The 22,135-nt window shown below is 41.6% G+C and overlaps 1 protein-coding gene across 5 annotated transcripts in view; it reads left to right on the top strand.

Annotated features, from left to right (window-relative positions):
- STXBP5 (syntaxin binding protein 5) overlaps positions 1 to 22,135 on the top strand; it is a 267,766-nt gene that overhangs the window by 64,709 nt on the left and 180,922 nt on the right. For all 5 annotated transcript variants that reach the window (XM_019526951.1, XM_019526950.1, XM_019526954.1 and 2 more), the window contains exons 3-4: positions 3,472 to 3,553; positions 4,981 to 5,081. In XM_019526951.1, coding sequence (XP_019382496.1) covers positions 3,472 to 3,553; positions 4,981 to 5,081 — 183 coding nt within the window. The remainder of the gene's footprint in view (positions 1 to 3,471; positions 3,554 to 4,980; positions 5,082 to 22,135) is intronic.

Below are 22,135 nucleotides of genomic sequence, written 5' to 3'. Positions count from 1 at the left end.
AGAAACTTTTAATCTGGTAGCTAAATTCCTCTTTTTGTCTCTTTGTTACTAAAAGATTGTCCTGCAAATGCTGTTCAGTATTTAAGAGTATGTTGGAATCTGACAGACCATTTAATTGTGATTCATTGAAAAGATGGATGAGGTATTTTCTGCTGCAAGGGATAAAATATATCAACTGTGCTAGCAAACATGCCATATGATTATTTATGAAATACCTACCTACCTCTTGGTTGTTCCTTCAGACATTTGCATTTTGAGATTGTAGGTAAATTTGTTTGTCGTACAATTGCGAGTAGCATGAAAATACTAGGATGGTGGGAATATGACAAGTCTATTGTAAAAAAACGGGGGAAAAAGTTGCACAAGAACAAGAAAAAAACCCAGAATAAATATTTTTATCTTACTGCAGTACATGTTTCTGTAACAGACTCAAAGTAAGTAACTTTAATGGGACATTTAACGTGGTATTGTTTGAATCCTCTAGTCAGATAAAATGGGAATATAGGGACTGATGTACTGGCTCAGATGAGTTGTACATGTATTGTATTTACCTGAATCCAAGACTACCCTAAATTTAAGATGACCCCCCCCCCAGTAATTAGATTCTACACATGGGAAATTTATAAATATGTTACAGTTTTTCCATGTATAGAAGAATCTGATTATTGGGGGATTGTCTTAAATTCATTCACACCACAACAGCAGGGCAAGCAGCGGTAGGGGTCAGGTGATGGGGGAGGCAGTAAGAGGGCAGTTTCTTATATTAAATAGTGTCTTTTTTTCTACTTCCTGTGGGTATTTCAGGGATCATAAGCACATCTCTTATTTACCTTCTGTCCACTATTTTATTCTCTTCTTTTTATAGATGGAATTATTTCCATGCCTTCAATCATCATAGTTGCCCATTTTTAGATCTACTCTTTCAGCTATTGGTTATGTTGAGAATGGCCTTGTGGACACCTCCTTTTCAGCTTTACCATGCCTACACAAAAGATGCTCTTTATGCAATGTTGGGCATCTGTATTAGGTTAGATAAGCAGGCTTCCTCTAGAGCAGCGTTTCTCAACCTGTGGGTCATGACCCAAAAGCGGGTCACAAGAATATTTCAGAGGGTTGCAAGCAAATATCAGAAAAACACATGAATGCATTGGTCTCCCTTTGCAGGCTGGCAGTCTTCCAGCCTGCAAGGGGCTGCTAGGGGCTTGGCCAGCATGCAGCCAGGCAGGGTTGCTGGAGGCAGCCCCAGCAGCCGGATGAAGGTAAGTGTATGGGGAGCAGGGGTTTGAGGGCCAGGGCTTGGGAACTGCCGGGGTAGGGGTGGTGGTGTGTGCATGTGTGGAGGGGATGGGGAGTGGTAGGGGGAGCTGCCAGCTACCACTGGGGGAAGGTGGCCTGTTAGCCAAGCACTGATGCTGCGGGAGGGAGGACAGGGTGAGGCACTGTAGGCTGGACACCGGCAGGGCCAGGGGTTGTGGGTCAGGACAAACCATCGATCTTTGTAAATGGGTCCTGGTAAGAAAAAGGTTGAGAATCTTGCTCTAAAGTCAGTAGAAAATGCTTGGCACTTCTGAAGGTGAATCGGAGTGTTGAGATGCTGAGCTAGCCAGTAGGAAATACTAGGCTGGGTAATATGTCTGAACTCCTGTTCCTCTGTAGTTTAGGCATCTGATCAGTTGCACATTAGGTAACTCTTCAGGTTTTTATTCCTTGGACTGTTTTACACATTTTACATTAGACAGTCAGTGGTTACAGGGAAAAACCTCCCAAAATAACCATGGCAGCACTGATTAGAACTCAGGTTTTTCTTCCCCTTGCTGTATGTACTAATCATGAGGCTACAGAAGCATCTTCCTTGTTAATATTTTTTCTGGTCCTGTGGTTTTTTTGTACTTCTGCCTAGTAACCCACTTCCCCACAGGATACCCCACCCAGATTGTTTTATAGATTGGTGGTTACAGGTCTCTCTTAGTAAGTGAGAAATAAGAGTTTGAATACCCCCAGGCCGAGCAAGACATAAAATCTAGGTCCCCTGCTCCTTTGAGTGGTCTTATGGCTAGACTATTGTTCTATATTTTTAAGTAAAAGTAATGGTAGGTGGTACACTTCTTATCGGAGTCAGTGCTGTTGAGGTGAGTTAGGTATGCCTCTGTGGCTGAACAGAATGGGCCCCCTAGGGATAGAATTTAGACACCTGCTCTGATCTGGATCACAGTGGAGCTTATGGAGAAGTTAAGTGCCTCGTTGCTCAGACTACATAGCTTCTAAGCATGTTAACAAGGCCCTGAGGCTTTTGAACATGTTACGCTAAGCATGTGTTTTATTTAGATTGTAGTAAGCCTTAATAGGCTTATAGTTTTCTGAGCATTTGTACATTAGTGCTTACTATGATCTAAATATTGATCACACCAGATCAGTGCTAGGACCACAGGGGAGCTGGTTCAAGACTCTGGTGTGGTACTGCAATCTAAATATAGATAGCAGTGCTGTACCAGTTTTGAAATGGCTTTGGTGAGATCCCAGGACTGAGAATAAAAATCAACTGATTTTTTTTTTTTTTTTTCAGTCTCAGTCCTGGGATGGCAAGAAAGGCAGTTCAGTATTTTCCCATGAGGTGTTGGAGCTGGGAGCAACACTTACCTGGTACCAGAGGCAGTCCTCATCCCCTTCGGGAATAAGTTCTTTTCACTAAAGTGTCTTCATGTTTATTTTTCTACCTCTGAGACTTAATAGAATAATCAGAACTTTTCTGGTGAACATACAGGCTCTGAAGGAATACTCATGTCGTCCTTTACAATGCTAATTTCAATATTGCCCTGCATTTTTGCCCTGTTTTTTTCTGTCCAGATGTGCTGCTGCAGTTTCTTCCTTCATCTATAGCTGTAAAACCAATAGTAGAGAGAGCTAATAAAATAAATGTCCTACAGCTGTCCAAGGCATTAAAAGGAATTATTTTTATTACTCAAGGAAAGAAAAGGAAGCCAATTGAGTTTCCCATCTTATAGCTTAGAGCCCAGGGTGTACATCATGCCTGCCAACCAGCAGGCCCTTCAGGTATCTGTTAGGAACACTTGTGTTCGACGTTTTCATCAGAAATGGGGAGATATGTCCTTTGGAATGACTTCTTCCTTTACCGCTTTCCTAGATTGCCTTAGCTGAATTTGTGAAAAGTTTAACTAATTGTTTTTGCTTTTTATTAGGATAGTCAGAATGACTCTTGCCCCCCCCCACCTGAAAAAAAGAATCAGGAAGTAAAAAAAGAAGTGGGGGGATCTGCATTTTCAAATGGGCATATCATTTTCAAACTTTTTGGTTAATAATATTTTGTCAAATTCATTAAATTTGGAATAGAAATTCAAATCTAATCTTTGAATTTCAAAGCTAATTAAGACCTGTGCTCTATTTTAAGTCTCTATTTGTCTACTCTATTTTATGTTTTACACAAACATTATTCCTTAATGCCACTAATGTCAGTTTCGGTCGGCCAGGAGTTGAATGCTACTGCCAACACGACAGTGGAGCTGCAGTAATCCAACTCCAGTTCCTGATTAACGAGGTTAGTAAAAAGACTTAAATCTCTACTGTAAGGCAGAATAATTTGCATAATTTCCTCAATTCTCTTTCTTTTTGCTTAAAGAAAAGTCTAGTTTAAAGTACATGTGAGAATATGTATTGCTTTTTTATTTGGTTACTAGAACATGGTACCATACTAGTAATACTATTTGATTCTTGGTTAAAAATAAGGCACCTCTGGTGAGTTACTACTAAAACCAGTTTTGTCTGTGTGTTCTATTACAGAGATTATAATAGCGTTAATTTTCTGAAAGGAAATGGTTAAACATTACAAGAGCATTTTTAATATCAATTGGTTGCTAGTTGAATAGCAGGAAATGTTAATTATAAAGGCTTCGTATCACTTTGAGCAGTAGAGTAATTTAAAAATTGATCAATTGGGATACTATACCTAGTCCTGGGACACCGTCCTAATTTTTATAGTTATACAGTTAATTTTTTTCTCTCCAGTTGTGAATAGCCTATGCAGATAGAAACACTAACTCAAATATTGTCACATGCACAAATCAAATGGAGAAAAAGAAATACTACTTTCTATTGGCTCTTAAATATAGGAAACTGAGGTATGAGTTGAAAAGTAGATATTTCCAGGCAGAACTCTTGGTTATGAGTTCTAAGAATATTCAGTTTTGGACAGTAGGGCAAAAATTTTTTTTCTTAAGATAGTGGTGTAAAATGACAAATATAAGAGAGATTTAGAGAGGTCTCGGGGTGGTGCAGCAGTGGATTTGTACCCTTCTTCACCACTGGTTTGCCAATGAAAGTTCTGGTTTTGGATGCTAGACTCATGCTCCAGTGAGCTTGCTGCTACTTCCGCATCCCCTTTGCCATTATGCCAGATCTGCTATTTGGGATATTTACAAATATTTCAGTATTTTAAAAGTTAATTCACAAAAGGAAGTAGTAAATTAATCTATTTTTTAAAGACTTACTTAATCATTCTTCAAAGGCTGTTTCTTTTTCAAGGAAGCAATATGGAGCTATTTTTGTAATTAGGTATTCTTTATATCAAAGAATCTCACATCATGTGTTTTATATACTATGATCCAGTGCCTTAATATGTTCACAATAAGTAATAGTCATTTGTGTTTTTGTTAATCTTTCATTTACTTTTTTAAAGTAAATTTTAAAGTTGAATGTTCCTTTAAGCATTAGAATAAATTTCCTATCTCAACCTTCAGGTTGAATGATCGCAAAGCACTTAACTAACTTAACTGAACATATAAATAAATATTCATATGCAAAATATTTTAATTAAATTATCTGGTCAGATCTGCTGCTTTTATAAATTTACTTTATTCATATTACTTAGAAGCAAGTCTGTGGAAACTAGTTATTACCCAAGTTATAACAGACTTGAACTGTAGCTAGATATATAATTACACTTATTAATTTTTTGTTTTTAAAAAGGGAGCTCTTGTGAGTGCCTTGGCTGATGACACCCTACACCTATGGAACTTGCGTCAAAAGAGACCTGCTATACTGCATTCCCTTAAATTTAACCGAGAAAGGTAAGAAGTGGATTATAATCACATATGTATATGTTTGTATTGGGGGGTGTTGTTAGATGTATGTATGCATGTATATGTTTTTAAAGAACAGATTTATTAATATTCAACAAACTATCTCAAATACTGCCTGCCTAAATTTAAGTGGATGAATTTTCTGGTCTTTTGTTAAGTCGTTTGAGATTGTTTCATGATAATCAGGACTTCATTTATTCAAAAGCTGGATTCACAAAGGGATTTGGACTTTTTAACCCTAAGCAAAATCACTGACCCAACTTTTAGGCACCTAGCTCCTGGCGTGGAATTTCCAACATTGACTTAGGCACCCAAGTTCTTTTTGAACAATTGTAGGGTGAGTTAGGTACAAAAGAATGGGATTCGCAAGAGCCAACCCAGTGGGAATGCTGTGGTAAAGTGTGCCTATAGTTTAGTCAAGTGATGATACTGGATTTAAGTGCCTGTGTGTAGCTGTGAGGAATTAAGGATTAATTTACATTATGCAAGTCTGCTGACATAGTGGAATTAAAAATGTAGCTGTTTTTGTAAAGCTGATAATGTAGAAGCAGTTATGTTGACTGAAAATGGCTTTTGTCAGTTAAATCTATGTAATTTGGAACTGTAATGTAGCAAAAAACTGTAATGAGAAGAAAAAGTTTGTTGGTAAATAATGCCTCTTCATTTGGGCACTCTTCACTCTCGATATATCTGTGTTGGCATAGTCCTAGTGGCAGAAGCTGTTTAATGTGGGCAAGCACTGAGCATCACAGTTTGAAACCTTATGGAATTGGGAGTACTCTGATCCTCAGAGTCTAATGAGAAAAGGACATTAACAATTCCTTCTCTGGCCATATTTTTAATGAAGGTGGCCACAGCTGCTGTGTCTCTGTGTCTGTTTGTGTGTGTTTTTTGTCTTGTTTTTTGAAGTTAGTGCAGTTGGTTTGTGTTTGCCTGTCCTCTGATTAGGCTCTAGGAGGGCCTAGATATAGAGACACCTAGTTTGCAAATCCCAAACATCCCTGCCAAGATAGGATAAGTTCTGGACATTAACAGAGGATCTTTAGGAGCATAGGAAAAGACCCAAGTGACTTACTGGGCACTCGGGCACTTAAAAAGCCAGGTGTGTTTCTATGCCATGGTGACAGAATGGGGGTATTGCATAATCCTGCTTGTTTCTAGTAGCTAAGATTTGAAGCCTGATGTCTCATCCTTTAGCTAAAAGTAAAAATAAACACAAATTGTAATATTCACTGCTTTATTTATCCCTACTTAACTTTATATTCAGAATCCTAACAAAGTCAATATCTCAACACATTAAAACAATTCAAATGCTAGACTCAAGAGACAGTTAAAGGATTTAAGGATGGTATTATAGGTTGTGAATATTAACTATAGTATCACTAGGATAAATGTATGTGAATCCATTATAGTTTGGGTTATTTTTAAAGACATTTGGCATTTAATTTGTGAATTTAAACAAGGTGGAAGCATGTTAGAGCTTACAGCTGATAATGGTGGCTCTTTAGCTGGTTGCAGATTTTTTGTGTACCAGCTTTGTGTACAAAGTTAATTTGTTCCTTTATTTTCTAAATTCATAAATCATGCATCATCCCTCCTGGCATCACATTTCTTCAAGAACTTATTCAAATACTCTAGCACTTATTTCAGGACTTTACATAAATTCAACATGGTGCATACTTATTGATCATGGGATAATTTATGTGGCCCTTGGAAAACAGTCAGTTTTCTTTTTGGCTAGTTTTATAAAATAAAATAAAGTACAAGCTGTGACTGTACCACAGGATAATTAGATGGACAACTGTATCCATTGTATCCACTGATTTTAATGTATTAACAACATGATTGAAATGTTAAGGTATTAAGTGCCTTGGCTCACCATAATTATACAAGCCCAAGGCAGCATTCATTATACAATGTAAATTAACAAAAAATCTGTTTTAGCTATAGGAAAGTTGTCCTATCTTCTCCAAGGTCCCCTGAACCATAAGCACTGAATGACTTGAGACTTGAATATAACTGTTGCTGATTACTATATGGGTCTGGGAGGAAATTTCCCTCCTCCTCTCCCCCCTTGCTGCTGCTGTATGTGTCATGGTTTGGGAGTTTTTAAGCCTTCAGAGGCATTAGGTGTTGGCTGCAGTCAATACTGGGGTGTGCCAGTTCTCCTGCTGGGACTTAAAGCTTGAATTTCCTCGCTAAAGGGTCTTGTCCCTCTGCTCAGGGTCAGACAAATCAGTGTATTTGGGGGCAGGAAGAAATTTTGCCTGTGGTCAGATTTGGTGAATGGAGTGTGGGAGATTATGCCTCCTTCTGTAGTGGGTGGCATGGCCCTCTTCCTGGGATATTTTGAGCGTATATTAACAGCCTTTATAGCAGCAGGACATTGACTACTATGGTCCCTCTGCTTTTACCTTGGCAGGTTAGGGTGTTACGTCTTGTTGCTGTGCCAGGGTTGTTGTTTTGCTAAGAGGTTAGACAGTGGATTTGTATAGGAAAATTTAGATACGGATGAATCTGCCTCAGGCAGGGGGTTGGTCTGCATGGCCTATGGAGGTCCCTTTCAGCCCTATTTCTTCTCAGCGATTCTGTGATAAATATTAGAATTGTTTATCGTGATGTAGATTAGGGGTGCTCAACCTACAGTCCACAGGCCAGATACAACTCCCAAAGTGATCAGATTCTGCCTCTGGCCCAGGGGATCAGCAGCAAGCAGCTTGGCCCAACATATCCTTTTCTTTGCTCTATGCCATGCTGCTGATCCCCTCTGAAGTTCTCTCCCTGCTCTCTTCCTTTCCCCATCCCTGTGGCAAGTGGTGTTTACTCTTTGGCTCCCTTTCTTCCTCCCCTCTTCCCAATGGCAGGGTGTGACAGTGGCTGAAACACCCTGTCATGAGAATGCAGGGGGAAACAAAGAAAACAAACTTACTGGGGGAGAACCTGGACAAAAGGTGAACCCCCACGGCAGGAAGAACACCACACTCCAGCTTATCGAGGGGAATAGCTGAGGCTGCAGCAGATCAAGGGCTGCTTCAGTTGAAGCCCAGTCAAGGGAGAGATGCAGCCAGTGAGAAGGAGATGTGCTGAAGACTTGGAGAGGAAACAGCTGGGAAGCCGGGGAGGCAGCAAATTGTGTGCTGCCATGGCAAGTACAGCTAGTCCGAGAGGGAAATTTAAAGGGACACCGAGAGTGCAGTCAGCGTCGATCCTGAGAAAATAAAGGAGAGAAGAAGCAGAGAGGATAGTGAGAACTGAGGGGAGCAGGGGCCAACCCTGGGGCTTGGAGGAGAGTCACAGTGCCTGATTTACCTGGTGGGAACCAGTGACAAAGCAGAGAAGCCTTCCGGGGCGGTGAGTCCAACCCCAGGGGGTGAAGATAACCTCTTTGGGAACCTAGAGGGATCAGAGAGATGAGGACAAGATTACACCCCAGTGAGGGGCAAGGCCATCCTGACTGAAGCTTAAGGGCAGCATTAGAGCTAAGGTGAGGCTGTCTTCAGACCTGTGCAGGGAAGAATGGGGCAAGTAGCCAGCCTAGGGGAGTACCCTCAGTAGAAGATCCATAAGACAGGGACCCAAACCCTTGGTCTGACAGAGGAAAAACATCACATCTAGTGTGGTTAGGGCTGGTTATCGGGATGGAGGAGCCCTGCGAAGAGAAGCTGACCTTTTGAGCCTATAACCTATCTTTGTCTCCCAAGAAAGTGTTTTGGCACCTTTCTCTAACATCAAGGCATAGCAGGTGATTTTCTAGGGACAGAACACATCTTATTCCAGCAGAAAGACAACTTGGCTACAAACAGCATGTCACAGACCTCGCTCATGGGAATAAAGCACTTCCTCCCTCCCTTCCCCCCCCCCCCATGCCCCAAACATTTCCTACTGGTGGGAAGTGGTGGGCCCATAATGCATCTGGGGTGCAAGCATCCAGCCCACAACTCTGAAAGGTTAAGCACCACATAGTTTACAGTCCAGTCTGTATTAGTGAAAGATACAGCCTAGGGTTGTGAACTATACAGAAGATATGACCCAGTAACTTTTTTTTTACTTGCATCAAACACTCATTATGTAGCATATATAGTCATGAGTGCTAAGATAACTGGTATTACTAATTAAGCAAATAATGCTTCTTAATATGTCTAGCAAAGTCATGGGCCTTTTTAAAAAAATGAGTAAATGTTAAATTAACATAGAAGTGCAATTGGTCATCTATCCTAAAACCAGAAAAAAATGTTAACATAATGTATTATATTTGTTTATCTAATCTGTAGATAAGAGAAATATTCTCTTTTCAATTCTAGTATCATTTCATCTTCAGTGACCTTTGATTTTTAAGGTCAAACAAGAGAAGTTATATTTGTAACGTGCAATATTTTTATGGGGAATCATTCTCAGAATCTTGTAATGGTTTTTATTTCAGAAAGTATGAAGTAAAATTAAAAATTTAAGTAGCAAAATAAAATATATTCTGAGGCAGAATGTATGTATATGTATGTATATTATGGCACAAGTCAAGGCACTTAAAACAGCCTACACTTTCAGGTTTTGGGTTTTTTTAATCTCATATTTTTCAATTCAGCTACTCACACCTTGCTTTCTAATTTAGCTGGGTATTGAGATAGATAGGACGTAAGGAAGCCCTGAGTCCTGATTCAGGACCCCAGGCTGTCCTTTGAACTGTCCCAGCTTTGTCCTTACTGTGGTGCTGCCCTCTGTCCCACCCCGATGCTCAGCTGAGTGTCAGGGCACAGGGCAGGTTCAGAACCTAGGGTGGTCACCTACCCGGTCCTAGGGATTGGGCAGGGAGGGGTTGTGTCCTAACCCCGGGCCTGCCCCATACCCCGATTAACCACTTGACAATCTGGGACACATGCCACACCAATTTAAGATGTAATACAAGCTAGCCACAAAGATGTTTCAACACAAGGATGCTGATGCATGAGATGCTGGAGTCTACTGGAGTATGGTAATTACCACAGTCCAGCAGACTCGATTAATCATGTCTGCTCCAATACGCTGTAATTACAGCACATTGGATCAGCCTTGCTGCATGTGTATAGGCACCCCTAGCATCTAGTTTGCCATTTGATTGTCATAAACTGGCTGAATATATGCCATGTTTACAATTTATTAACATGCTAATTAGGGCTGTACAAAATGGCTGTATTTTGATCCGGTTTTGGATTCAGCTGTTTCGGAGGACTGTGATTCGTTCTGGTGTTTCGGATCACTGTCCTGTTTCATTTTGGCCGAATCTGTTTCAGAGATTTGGCTCTGCCGAATCTGTTTCAAACAGGCTGCAAGCTTTACATGGCCCTACTGCCCAGCTGGATGGGGAAGGGGGCTCCAGGGCCACAGCAAGGAGCAGGACGGGGCCATGGGTGGCTCATTCAGGGGAGGGCCATTGCCATCCGTGCAGGCGAGGAGACCTCCGCGTGGATCTATGATCTTTGTCACGCTGGGTCGCAGGGCAGGGAAGCTGTGCAGAACAGCGGGCAAGCCTGCTGGTCCCTGCCATGCAGCTCAGCTCCACAAGGGAGCAGAGATCTGTGCTAGGGTCTCCTCGCTGCCACTGCCTGCCCCACATTGCTGGGGCAGCATGAGGTGGGCAGCAGTGGAGCCATGTCGCTCAGCAGGGAACCAGCACTACCCTGCCACGTGACCTGGCTCTGCAGCGAGCAGAGATCCATGCTGAAGGTCCCTTCACCACTGCTGCCTGCCTCATGCAGCCCCACGGCTACCAACCTAAATCTTATTTTTGTTCATTTTGCTTTTACAACACACAAATACATGCCTCCTGTCTGCTCCAGCCCTTGATTAGGAAGGCAGTGACTGCCTTATTCCCATGCACATTGTCCCCTTGCTCATGGCTCCTACCTGCAGCCCTGCTCCCCATGCAGTGTGTGCTGCCATCCTGGGTGGGTGGGGTGGACTTCCATGTGGACAGTGGCACCAGGCACCCTTGGAGCCCCAGAGCATGCCACCATGTCAGCACCAATAGGTCCCATGTAGCCAAGCTCCTGCAGCCACCGCAGAGAAGCTACTTTTCCAAAGGCATCTGGTGGAGCAGAATGTCCCTTGTGCTGCACCTTACCCTGGCCACACACAGTCTGTCTCTGCAGCAGCAGCCCTGGTGCTTAGGCCTCTGCTGTGCATGTGATGTTGCCATGGCAGCAGCAACAGCAGGAGTCAGTAATGGTCTCCGTTGCTGAGCGAGCACCCTGTGACTATTACCCAGTGCCCCCACCCCCTCCCAGTGCTCATTGGGACCTGTAATCTGCTATAGGCTTGGGCTGGTGGCAGGGCACAGGGACCAGACTATGTTCGCCAGGGTGCCCCCCCAGCATGCACCCATAATTATTGGCTTCAACAACCAAAAAATGCTGGTAGCCAATAACATTGTTTCTCCTTATATTGGTGCCGATCTGATAGTCAACCGATATATTGGTGCACCCCTAATTAATTGATTAATAAGCTAAGAGGTTTTTTTTGTGCTGGAGTTCCATAAGGGGCGCGGTCTAGTAGGTGTGTTTTGATCATTTCTAACAATATTAGCTTTGAGTTCAGTACCCAAGACTATTTCCATTCAATAACAGTTGGGGTGGAATAGAAGGGAAGTGGTATCTGTTTTGTCATTAGGACACTCAGGAAGTAGGGGACTGGGTTCTAGGTCCCCCATTTGGACTGAGGGGATTCAGGGAAGTATGCAAGAGGCAGCATGATTATGTAATCAGCACAAGGATTGATTAAAGCAAAATGAACACTAGTCCTCAGAGCTAGGACTAGAATGAATCTCTCCTGAGGAGTGTTGGGACGCAAGTTTATGCTCCTCCTGGCTGCTTCTTCCTGTTGCCCAGTGAAGCTCTGGAGAGGTAGGATTTGTGCACCTCACTGTTGTTTCCTGTCACAGCTTAAATGTTGTCCATTTTCTCAATAGGTTGCCTGTTGTGTATGCTAGTTATAGGTGCCTACCTCACTAACGATATGCAAGTATTACGGTATTAGAACTGAATGGTGACATTCCTTGGTGGACCTCAGCCTTTGTATTTTGTTTTGACTTGCTTTGCGGATCTTTGCCCTGCATTGACTGCACTGAGTGCATGTAAATTTTAAGTAAAATTTGGGATCCATGTCTCTGTCCTCTGTTCTCCAGAGTTAAAGCATTTTTCCCCTAGGAGCAGGAAGCCTGCATGGTTTTAAGTCCTGGAATTGCGCATGAAAAAATGTATGTTTCTGGTGTGCTATATAAACTTTAATTTATGCTATGGGTAAAAAAAGAAATAAAGAAGGTAAACAGAATGAAGGAAGTGTCCTTCTTCAAGCTTAAAAAAGAAGAGTCTTTTACACTTTTAAAATGTAATAGAAGCTATCATTTTACAATCTAGAAAACCTGTCTGAAAACAAAACCTGTCCCAGACTAAGTTAGCAAGCATCAGTTAAAGGTTGTATATGCCACTTTGGATTCGTAACTAGACCAATTTAGCCATTATATTGTTAATAAAAGGATCCCAATTTCTCTATCTGTTCCTTACTGAAGATGGAAATAATCAATGCGTCTTCTCCCTAACACAAAGAACAAAAGTGGTATTCTTGGTACAAGTCCTTTTCTTGCTAGACGTGCAATACAAAGATACTCAACATGAAATACGTATTCCAGAGCAATCCATGCGAGTCGGTTCTGATGCAAAAGTGGGAGTTGCTATCAAAATGAGGCCAGATTGGTCAGTATGGGCTGACACAAGCTGGGTCACACACAGTGTCCTGGAAAGAAATGTTGGACTCTAGGAAGAAGGTGAAAAGGATCCGTGACCCATGTAACAGCATGATCTTGAATAGTGACTGCTTCATTCTTGGAAAATTCTCTTTTCTGTTGATCTTGGTTTCAGCGCCTTGGGGCCTGTACTGCCTGTTCTGGTGCCGGTATCATAAGCAATAAAACAAGAGTTTGTGCCTTGAAGTAAATTCTTGCAGCTGGATCCAGTCCAAATATAATGCCGAATATGAAGAACAGTACTGAAAAGGAGGACAACATATCTCTTCTTTGAAGAACAGAATATCCTTGATCAGAATCTGACTAGAAACAGCATAGGGAACAACAGACCTGGTACTGGCCTGGTATAAAGGCCATCAAAGGGTCCAGGTGGATCCAGGATATTTCTTGAAGCAATATGAATCAAATTGAAACAAGTTCCAAGTGCTGAAGAAATGATTGGTAGCAGCCCCTATATCTTTTGGTATTCCTGCGTAAATAGGAAAAATGCTCCTCATAGGTATCACTAGAGTTATATTGTTGGCACTGAAAAGAGATGCTTCTCTTCTACCTTTGGAGTGAGGCCCCACAAGGTTACTGAAGAACCATCATTCATATCTTCTTGGGTAGAGTACAGGTAGAATTTAGCTGGGGCAATCCCAAGAAGATCATCACTGTATGGCATGTCACCGTGAACATATGATCTTACTAGGGATCTTCATATGGTGCATTCAGAAGCAGATCCCATCTCATATTTTCAGAAACAAAAGGGTGATTTCTACATGTGCAATGAATGCTATATGGCTTTACTGCATAAGCAAGTAGTAAATTTACTGTGCAGTAAACTAATTTACTGCTTGGTAAGTGCCTGCACGTGTAGATGGTGATGCTTTACTGTAGATTAGTCTACTGAGCAGTATAGTGTCTGGTGTAGACATGGCCAGGAAGTATTATTAGGCAAGCTGACTGCACTTGAAATAATTGACCCCCAGCACCTAGTTGTCAGGACCATAGCTGTCTTAGCTGTTTTACTTTAAAGGTTTCCAGGACCACTTGCAGCCTGTTGGAGTACTAAGTCTACACTTACAGAAAATGTTCTCTATTCTGTATTTCAATACTCAAATTGTTTTTTCAATCCTATTACTGCAGTATTGAGAATCTTTCCCATAAAAGATCACAGACATTTCACATGTAAATTTACAATACTTGAATGCCTAGTGTAACAAATAATTACAGGAGTTTATTGACAGTGCTTCTGAACCAAAAAAGCCATCCTATTGGTGTTCTCCACCAATTTAAAGTACTGTTATTCTGTCCTCCAGCAAAGCAGTGGAAAATGCTGATGAAGGGTAATTTTTATTTGTTCAGAAAACAATTACATTGTGATATTCTGTATGGAAACTAAAAGGACTTATCAGTACAGTTTAAAAGATAGCAGTCTATTGCTGTTTTTTCTTTCAGTAATTGATATAGCATTTACATAATATGAATAAAATAGGACATAAAGATTTTTCATGACCGTACTGAGGTTTCCTTAATTAAGTTCTTTCCAGGAACAATGTCTCTTGTTACTAATTAGTGTCATATTAGGTATTGTGGTGGGATGATGACAGACTTTTATTAAGTAACTTGGACAGTTTATCAGAAGAGACATATGGTCTGTAACTAGTAACGGAAATTCTTTCGACATGTTTGCAAATTGCCTCTTAAGAGATCCTCCCCCCCCATCACAATTAATATATTCCTATCAGCAGTGATGCAAAATAAATTTAAATTAGAATGTAAAATTAGAAAATATTAACGCAGTATGTTTTGTTTAAATCAGCTCTTTACTGTGTTAGAAAGACCTTTCTGACTATGTAGGAGTTAGGCACTCGAACAGGCTGCCTAGAGAAGTGTGGAATCTCCATCCCTAGAAGTTTTCAAGAGTAGGTTAGATGAAAATGACTAGGATGATCGAGTCAGGGATGAGCCTGCTTTCAGCAGGGGACTGGATGAGGTTCCTTTCAGCTCTAGTTTCCTATGATCTAATTTTGTTTCTTGGTTGCTGTTGGTCAAAAACATACCCATAAATATGGATTCAATAAACCAGATTTATCTTGACCTCATGTATGGGTGTAGCTTTTTAGCTCTGTTTTGGGGAAAGGATAAAGATTTTAGATAGTAATATGGTTAACCTTTCATTATGATGTTTAATCCAAAAATATACTATTTTTTATCAACATGAAATATGAATATACAAAACTGGAAACTTTCTGGTCTATATACACCTCCCAAATGCTCCTGTGCCAATATTTTGATTCCTGTAAAACAGTTAATTTTACTTGTAGAGGTGAGCAACTTCATGCTGAGAAAGATGGAAACCATTGTAGTGACATTGTTTTTGGTAGGCTGAATACCAGTTTGTAACATTAGGAAAATGTCAGGCATTTTTTGTGTCCTTGTTGAGTATTTTATAGTTAATCTTACTTGGATACAAGAAATATATTGTATTATGTATTCAGTCTGCATATAAAATGGTATAAATGCCTTGTCATCTACCAGATTCCAATCCAGAAAAGGGGAGAAAAAAGGAGATTGAGCTATATTTATGCTCAGGTGTCTTAGTTGATACATTAATTTGCTCCAGTTCTTGGTATTCTTCAAACTAGCTTCCTAAGCTGCTGAAGTAGGTTGACTTAGTTTAACAATTTAAACCTCATATTGAGATCATAACACTTAATTCAATTTAATTTAATTTAATTTAAATTTAATTTAGTAATGGCAGACATAATTATCTGAAGTAAATACAGTATCTGTAGGAAACATTTGTGGTGTTCTTACCATGTGCTTATCTACTGACGTGTGTATACTGTTCAGTATAGATTATAATCGTGTATTTTACCAGAGTAAAACTTCTTGGTATGCTTCATTTCATTGTTTGTTAGGATGTTTTTTAGAAGTAGTATTGGAAAATGCATTGAAAAAATATCCCTAGATCAAAAAAAAAACAAACCTTGAGATTTCAAGAATCTAATAAATAAGTTTTTTAATCAGAAGTAGAAAGCAAACTTGGATATAATAGACGAAAAACAAATGTGTTCAGTTAAACTGAATATATACTATGGATAAAAATATGAGCTTCAGAACATGAAAGATTTGCTTGATTACATGCTGTCAGCGACTCCTACAAGGAACTGGGGCTGGTCTCGAGCTTTTCTTAGTTTTTTTTCTTCTGTTTGCCTTTTTTGTGACCTTTGTTGTCCCTGACACGGTAGATCCTCATGGAGGAAGGTTGAGATGGACAGCTGCTTAGGCACTGAGGAATAAAAGGTAGGTGAGGGCAGGGTACTAACCCTACGATACGTGGACTCAACATTTCTCCCATGTACTTCAAAGCAGGTGGAATTACTGTAGCTTTTAACTGTGTGGTCTCTTTTCTGTCTTTTCTGTTGAAAAAAATATTGGTATGTCCCCTGAACTAAGACCGTGCTTTGTCACAAGATAACGTATGATATACTTGGTAGTATCTGATACTGTTTTTCCCCTCTGAATTCATTGCATCACAGTGAACATGAAAAGGACATACTATTTTGTTCCAAATAAACTTTGTGCTTTTCTACTTTTAGTGTCCCCAGAGTACCTCTCACTGTATGGGTTTGCATCTGAAAACTAACTACCTCTGCAGAAGCAAATATTTATCAGTAGAGCATTTTGATTGTGTAACATGAATTGTAACACATGGTTCAGCTGTAGTACTGAGTTTGATTCCCTTGGATCATATATAGTGCTCATCTCTCTTGCAGGATAGTCGAACACTGTCACAGACCAGTTGAACTGATAGACAACAACTCTGGATAGTTGAATGGCATATGGGTAGTGGGGCAATGACTCAGTTAAGTTGAACACCTGTCCCAGTGGGGATGGTGTAGCATGGAATAGAAATACTCTGAAATTCTCATTAGGCATGACATGATAGCATTTACTTCAGTGTTTAGGAAGTTACATGGAATCAGCTGTGAGAGTGTGTTATTTAATTGGTTGTTTGTGCACTTTTTATTCCTTTAGTGCTTGGCTCATAATAATTTCTAATCTTCCTTTAGCCCTTTTTTATCAAAGGCAAAATTATTATTGTATATAAAAAGAACTTTATTTCAAGATAAATAGTCATGAGTTAGGTTTTTTCAATCTTCTTCCTGATGAGATTTCCATCATGTCCACGTTCCTCCAGTTGCAAAATGTATTATAAATCTTAAACAAAGAACACTAGTTCACATTTAAAACTCAGTTAAGCACTCAAGTTTGAGAATTGCAAGTGTATTATAAAGTAAAATATTGCCTATATTGTTAGACTTTCAGTTGAATATACAGTATCTGTCAAACAGTGAAGTTAGGGTTGCTGTTCGAATCTCAGCTCAGGCTTTTATTGTCTGCAATGTTATTGTATGTAACCTTAATATTTTGAAGTAGCCCAGAATTGTTGCTCTTTGTTGCAAATCCTTAAAGAGTTTTTCACTTGACAGGCAAAAATATACAGAAGCTGAACAAGTTTTTTTTCTTTGTGACTCTACTATACAGTCTTTGAAATATTTTCCCCCAAAGCCTATTTATCTGTCAGAAATAATAGGTAGGTGTGAGTGCTTGCACTTTACTACCAATATTCAGTTGATATATTCACTCTGGTCTATTCAAAAAATAAAACTAACATTTATTCTTGAAAATGGAGTAATGCATATGCTGCGGTCAGTGTGGAACAAGCAAAATAACTAATTATTTTTTACAGACGATTATCTTCTAGAAGGCATATCTGACAGTGTTTGCTGGATAATCTAGATCCCTCATGATCTTGTTAACTATAGTCTACATAGGAACACTTGTTAAATGTTAAGAATTAGGGGTGCACCAATAAAGATGTTAGGGGTCTATACTGATAGCCGATATTTGGGAGGCATATCAGCCAACATTGATCCAACATCCGATACAGCTACCATCAGCTGGTAAGTCTGTTGTGGTGGAAAGAGAGAGGGGAGGGAAGGGGTATGGCGGCAACCACATCAACACCCCGCTCAGTGAGGGAGGGGCTGGGGGGAGGGCATGGGATGTACCTGAGGCTCGTGGGGTAGGGGTGGCTTTTGCCACTGCTTGCACCCCAGGAGGGCAGGTGGGGCATGTGCCACCTGATCTGCGTGATGAAGCACAGGCTGCAGCTGCCGTATGGAGCCAGAGCTGTTGCTGCTCAGGGCTCTTGGTGGGAGCTGAGCTCAGAGCAGGTTATGGAACACTGGGAGGAGGCTGCAGCCAACCCAGATTTTGCTGCAGCTCTGCGCCCAGCCCTGTGCTGCCACCCAGTGCAGCCACGGCTTTTCCCAGTGTTTGGGTGGAGGTGGGGCATTCAGCCGTGGCTATGCCAGGCAGTGGGCAGTGGCGTGGGGCATTTATTGGCCAAATTAGTGGCCCCATCGGGTCAATATTGGATATAGACAATTTTCTTTATATTGGTACCGATCTGATGTTGGACCAATGTATTATTGGTGCACCTCCATTAAGAATATATGTTATATTTGCAAAATTAAAAACTTGGGTCTTGGGAAATGGGCCATAATTTAAAATGTCCTTTTTGTTGTGCTTGTGTGCGCTCTGGTGAATGTTAATTACGTGACTACTTCCTAACTTTCTGTAAAATCCTACTCTCATTCAGCATAAGAAAAAGACAATAAAAAGGTAGGGTGGGAAAGTGAAATGAGTCAGGGAACTGGTTAAGAAAGAAGGTATTAAATTAATAACCTACCAGGCAGAACCAAACCTCATTACCAGTATTTTGTTATGTCTCCAGATCCAGATAAGCCATCTTATTTCAATTGCAATTACCTTAATTGGATGAAAATAAGAAAGCAAATAAAATAAGAGAATCCAGGGAATGGGATTATGATTTATAAGCAACGTCCAGCCCTATTTAATTTTTTACTTATGCTTCCATTCAACATCAGGCTACAAAAAAAGTTAATAAATACAACAATGCGCACATGGTTACTCAATTTAGAATGTGTGAAATCTGTTGTGATTTTTTTCTTACGTTTAATGGCCCACTCAATTAAGCGGTATTGTATGAAATTACTGTAACCTGTTGTGCTAGGGTGGATAGAACACAGTTTTCATAGGAATGTAAGTGTCATACTGGATCAGACCAGTGGCCCGTCTAGCTCAGTATTCTGTCTCCCACAGTGATAGAAATGGATGCTATAGAGGGAGAGCACTGAACCAAATTCTCTCTAGAGTGATCTCTCCCCTATTCAATATCTTGCCTGCCATCTATCATTATTGGTTTAGAGGTGCCAGAGCATCTTCTTTATGTAGCCTGACATAGAATGAAGACCGAAGTTAAAAAATGAAATGGGGCTGGGTTGACCACCTGTGAATAGTTTGGATTTTAATTATTTTGCCTTGCGTGAGGCTGGCAATGTGAAGTAGAGGCAGGAATAAAATCTGTTTCTCTAGGGCTGAATATAACTGCCTTAACAGAGATTGTCCTTTCTCTTTCTGCCAACTTTTACAACCCATTAGTCAGGAATCTTAGAGAGAACCCCCATTATCTGATTCATTTCCAAGGCAAGTCCAGGCTCTGTGCTGAATGAGACATGGTGTCCTATGAGGAGGGGGAAACTTGTAGGTGATGTAATTAGACTTCATCATAATAGACATAAGTTGCACAGGCAACCTTAATTCTGTCACCTGTAGACATTTGAGTGCGTGACCTGTAAACTTTTTAAGTGGGTGGGTGGGTAGGTGTGAACTTTCTTAGACTCTAGAGAAAGTAGAAAACAAATTGCTTTAATACCACATCATATTTACTTCCATTTGGTTCATCAGCAGGATTTGGGGCCTTTAGAATGAAAAGAAAAACAGATAGAAGTAAAGGAATGATTAACAGCCAGTTGTAGAGTATCCTGGTGGACATGGATTATCAGCAGGTTTTATAGGTATTCGTTGACAGCAGTGATGCTTGGGTTCCATGTAGGCTCTAGATGAACGTGGTTTCAGTGCAGTGGTGTTCAACCTGTACAGCTGTGGGTCTGGATTTGCCACAAAAATTTAACAGTGGGGGGAGTAGTAGTTCTGTTAATTGCCACAGTTCTATTGAACCTTCCAAAAAAAAAAAAAGAAGAAGAAGAAAATTCTGCACCCATGGGAGTCCCATAGGCTGATCAGAACCTGCAGGCCAGAGATTGAATACCATTGCTCTAGTTCTGGGTCAGCAATATCGCCACAGCCTGTTGAGCAACTAGATCCAGCCTGTGGTGACAGAGGATTTTGCCTGTGCCCACGAAATCCCCACAAAAGTAGGGGTGAGTTGAGTGACAGGGGAAGAAATTCTTACCCCAGCGAGAATTGTGGAAGGCTCTGTTCCCCTGGGCACCACCTGGGGTTACTAGGAATAATGGCCACAAACTGTTAGAGAGACATTACTCTACAGGTAGGGCTGCCAGGCTCTGGAATGGGCTCCCAAGTGAGGTGGTACTCTTTCCTACTTTGGGGTTTTTCAAGAGGAGGCTGGACAGATATTTGGCTGGGGTGATATAACCCTGGCACCTGTTCCTGCCCGGGGCAGGAGTTTGGACCTGATGATCTGTTTAGGTCCCATCTGACCTTAAGTACTCTGATACTATGATCTTAAGTGTAATGTCTTCTAGGGGCCTTTGTCTGTTCTCTTTGGCTAGATACAGACAGTCAAAAAGCCCAAAGCTGAATCGATTTAGTCTTTGCAGGTTAATCGAAGCTGCAGAGATTAAACTGAGAAGCAAGTGAACAGGCATTCACTTTTGATTCGGGTAATACAGCCACATGCGTGTAGTGGCTCAGGCCAGAAGCCAGGGGGTGCTAGAGCGTGACTCCCAGCCTGGCAGCCACTGCCAAAGGGAAGGGACTGAAGCTCCAAGGCTTCCCCCTGCCCCCCTGTTCCCTGCTTCGGCAGAGGGGGCGTGGCCAGGCCCCAGCTTGAGGCTAGCATGCTGGAGGGTGGGAGTTTCAAATCTTCTTCCACATGGGATCCCAACCCAGGTCTTCCTGGGGAGGGCAGTGTCTGCCAGGTTTCTGCCCCCCTCCCTCCCTGCTCCCCACTTGGGGTGGTGGAGGGTGGCCCCTGCCAGGCTGAGGAGGGGGTGGGTGAGTAAAAAGGTAGTGACATTGAATTCATAAACCTTGAACAAAAATAGTCCTTTCTCTGAAGTGAGTATATATTGAACACAACAGTTTGCAACCTAAAGCACACAACAAAGAAAAACCAAAAATCTTTGCCTAAGCTAAGATACAGCCCAGTAAAGCACAGTGAGTGCACACACAACTTAGTCTAACTTAAAATAGAATGTAATAAACCAAAAAGACAAGAGAAAACCTTGCATAAGCCTTATGTAACCTTAAGGGCAGTGTGTCTCCTTATAGCCAGGTATTCAGGAAGTCCTTCTTAGGGAATCAACAGGTCTTAAGTGTTGGAGTGGAAATCCCACAGGCCTGATCTCTGCTTGGGATTTTACAGGTGCACTTGCACTCCTTTTCCCCTTTGGGTGTCTTGACATGATCATTCTTGTCAACTATAGCACCTTTGGCAGGACTCTTACGCATTCAAGCGTCTTTTGTCTCTGCTTAGGTCTCAGTGTCCCAACTTTTACAGGTTCTGCTTTATAATGTAAATGTAGTTCTTTGCTTTCTATGGTCACACCAGCCCAAGCAGTCAAGGACCCTGTCCTGTTCTCTTAGTTCCGTCTCCAGCATGTACATGTAATGACTGTGCCAGGTCTTTGCCAACACCTCCCACCTCAGCCTGATCCTGCAGGGCTTCATCCTGTGCTCATAGGTGGCAGGGGACCAGACCCTCCAGCCCAAGTTCCCCAGCCTCTTCCCCCTCCCCTATGGCCTGGGGGAGGTGAAGGGAATCTCCCCTTATCACAGGGATGGGCAAAATATGGCCTGCAGGCCAGATTGGGCCCACCAGGCCATTCTGTCTGGCCTGCAGGACCCCTACAAAATTTAGAAAATTAATATTTATCTGCCCCTGGCTGCCTGTCGAAGATGACAGGCAGAGGCAACCTGAGCAGGGTGCGGGGCCCAGGGCAAATCAGCCCGTGCGGGGACCAAGAGCTGAAAAAGCTGCCACCGCCATCAGCAGGGGGGAGCAGGTGGCTGGATACAGAGCCGCTGCTCCAGCCAGCTCTGTGCCACCTCTGCTCTGCCCTGCTCTGCGGGCCTTCCCCAATGCACAGGGCCAGGGGCAGACCCAAGGGGAGCCAACAGCTGCAGCAGCATGGCCCCATCCCCTCCA

This window comes from Gavialis gangeticus, unplaced genomic scaffold, assembly GCF_001723915.1.
Source record: "Gavialis gangeticus isolate Ggan-Ray unplaced genomic scaffold, GavGan_comp1, whole genome shotgun sequence".
Taxonomy (NCBI): Eukaryota; Metazoa; Chordata; order Crocodylia; family Gavialidae; genus Gavialis; species Gavialis gangeticus.
Note: the sequence above shows the minus strand (reverse complement) of the source record. Positions and strands in the feature narration are given on the sequence as shown.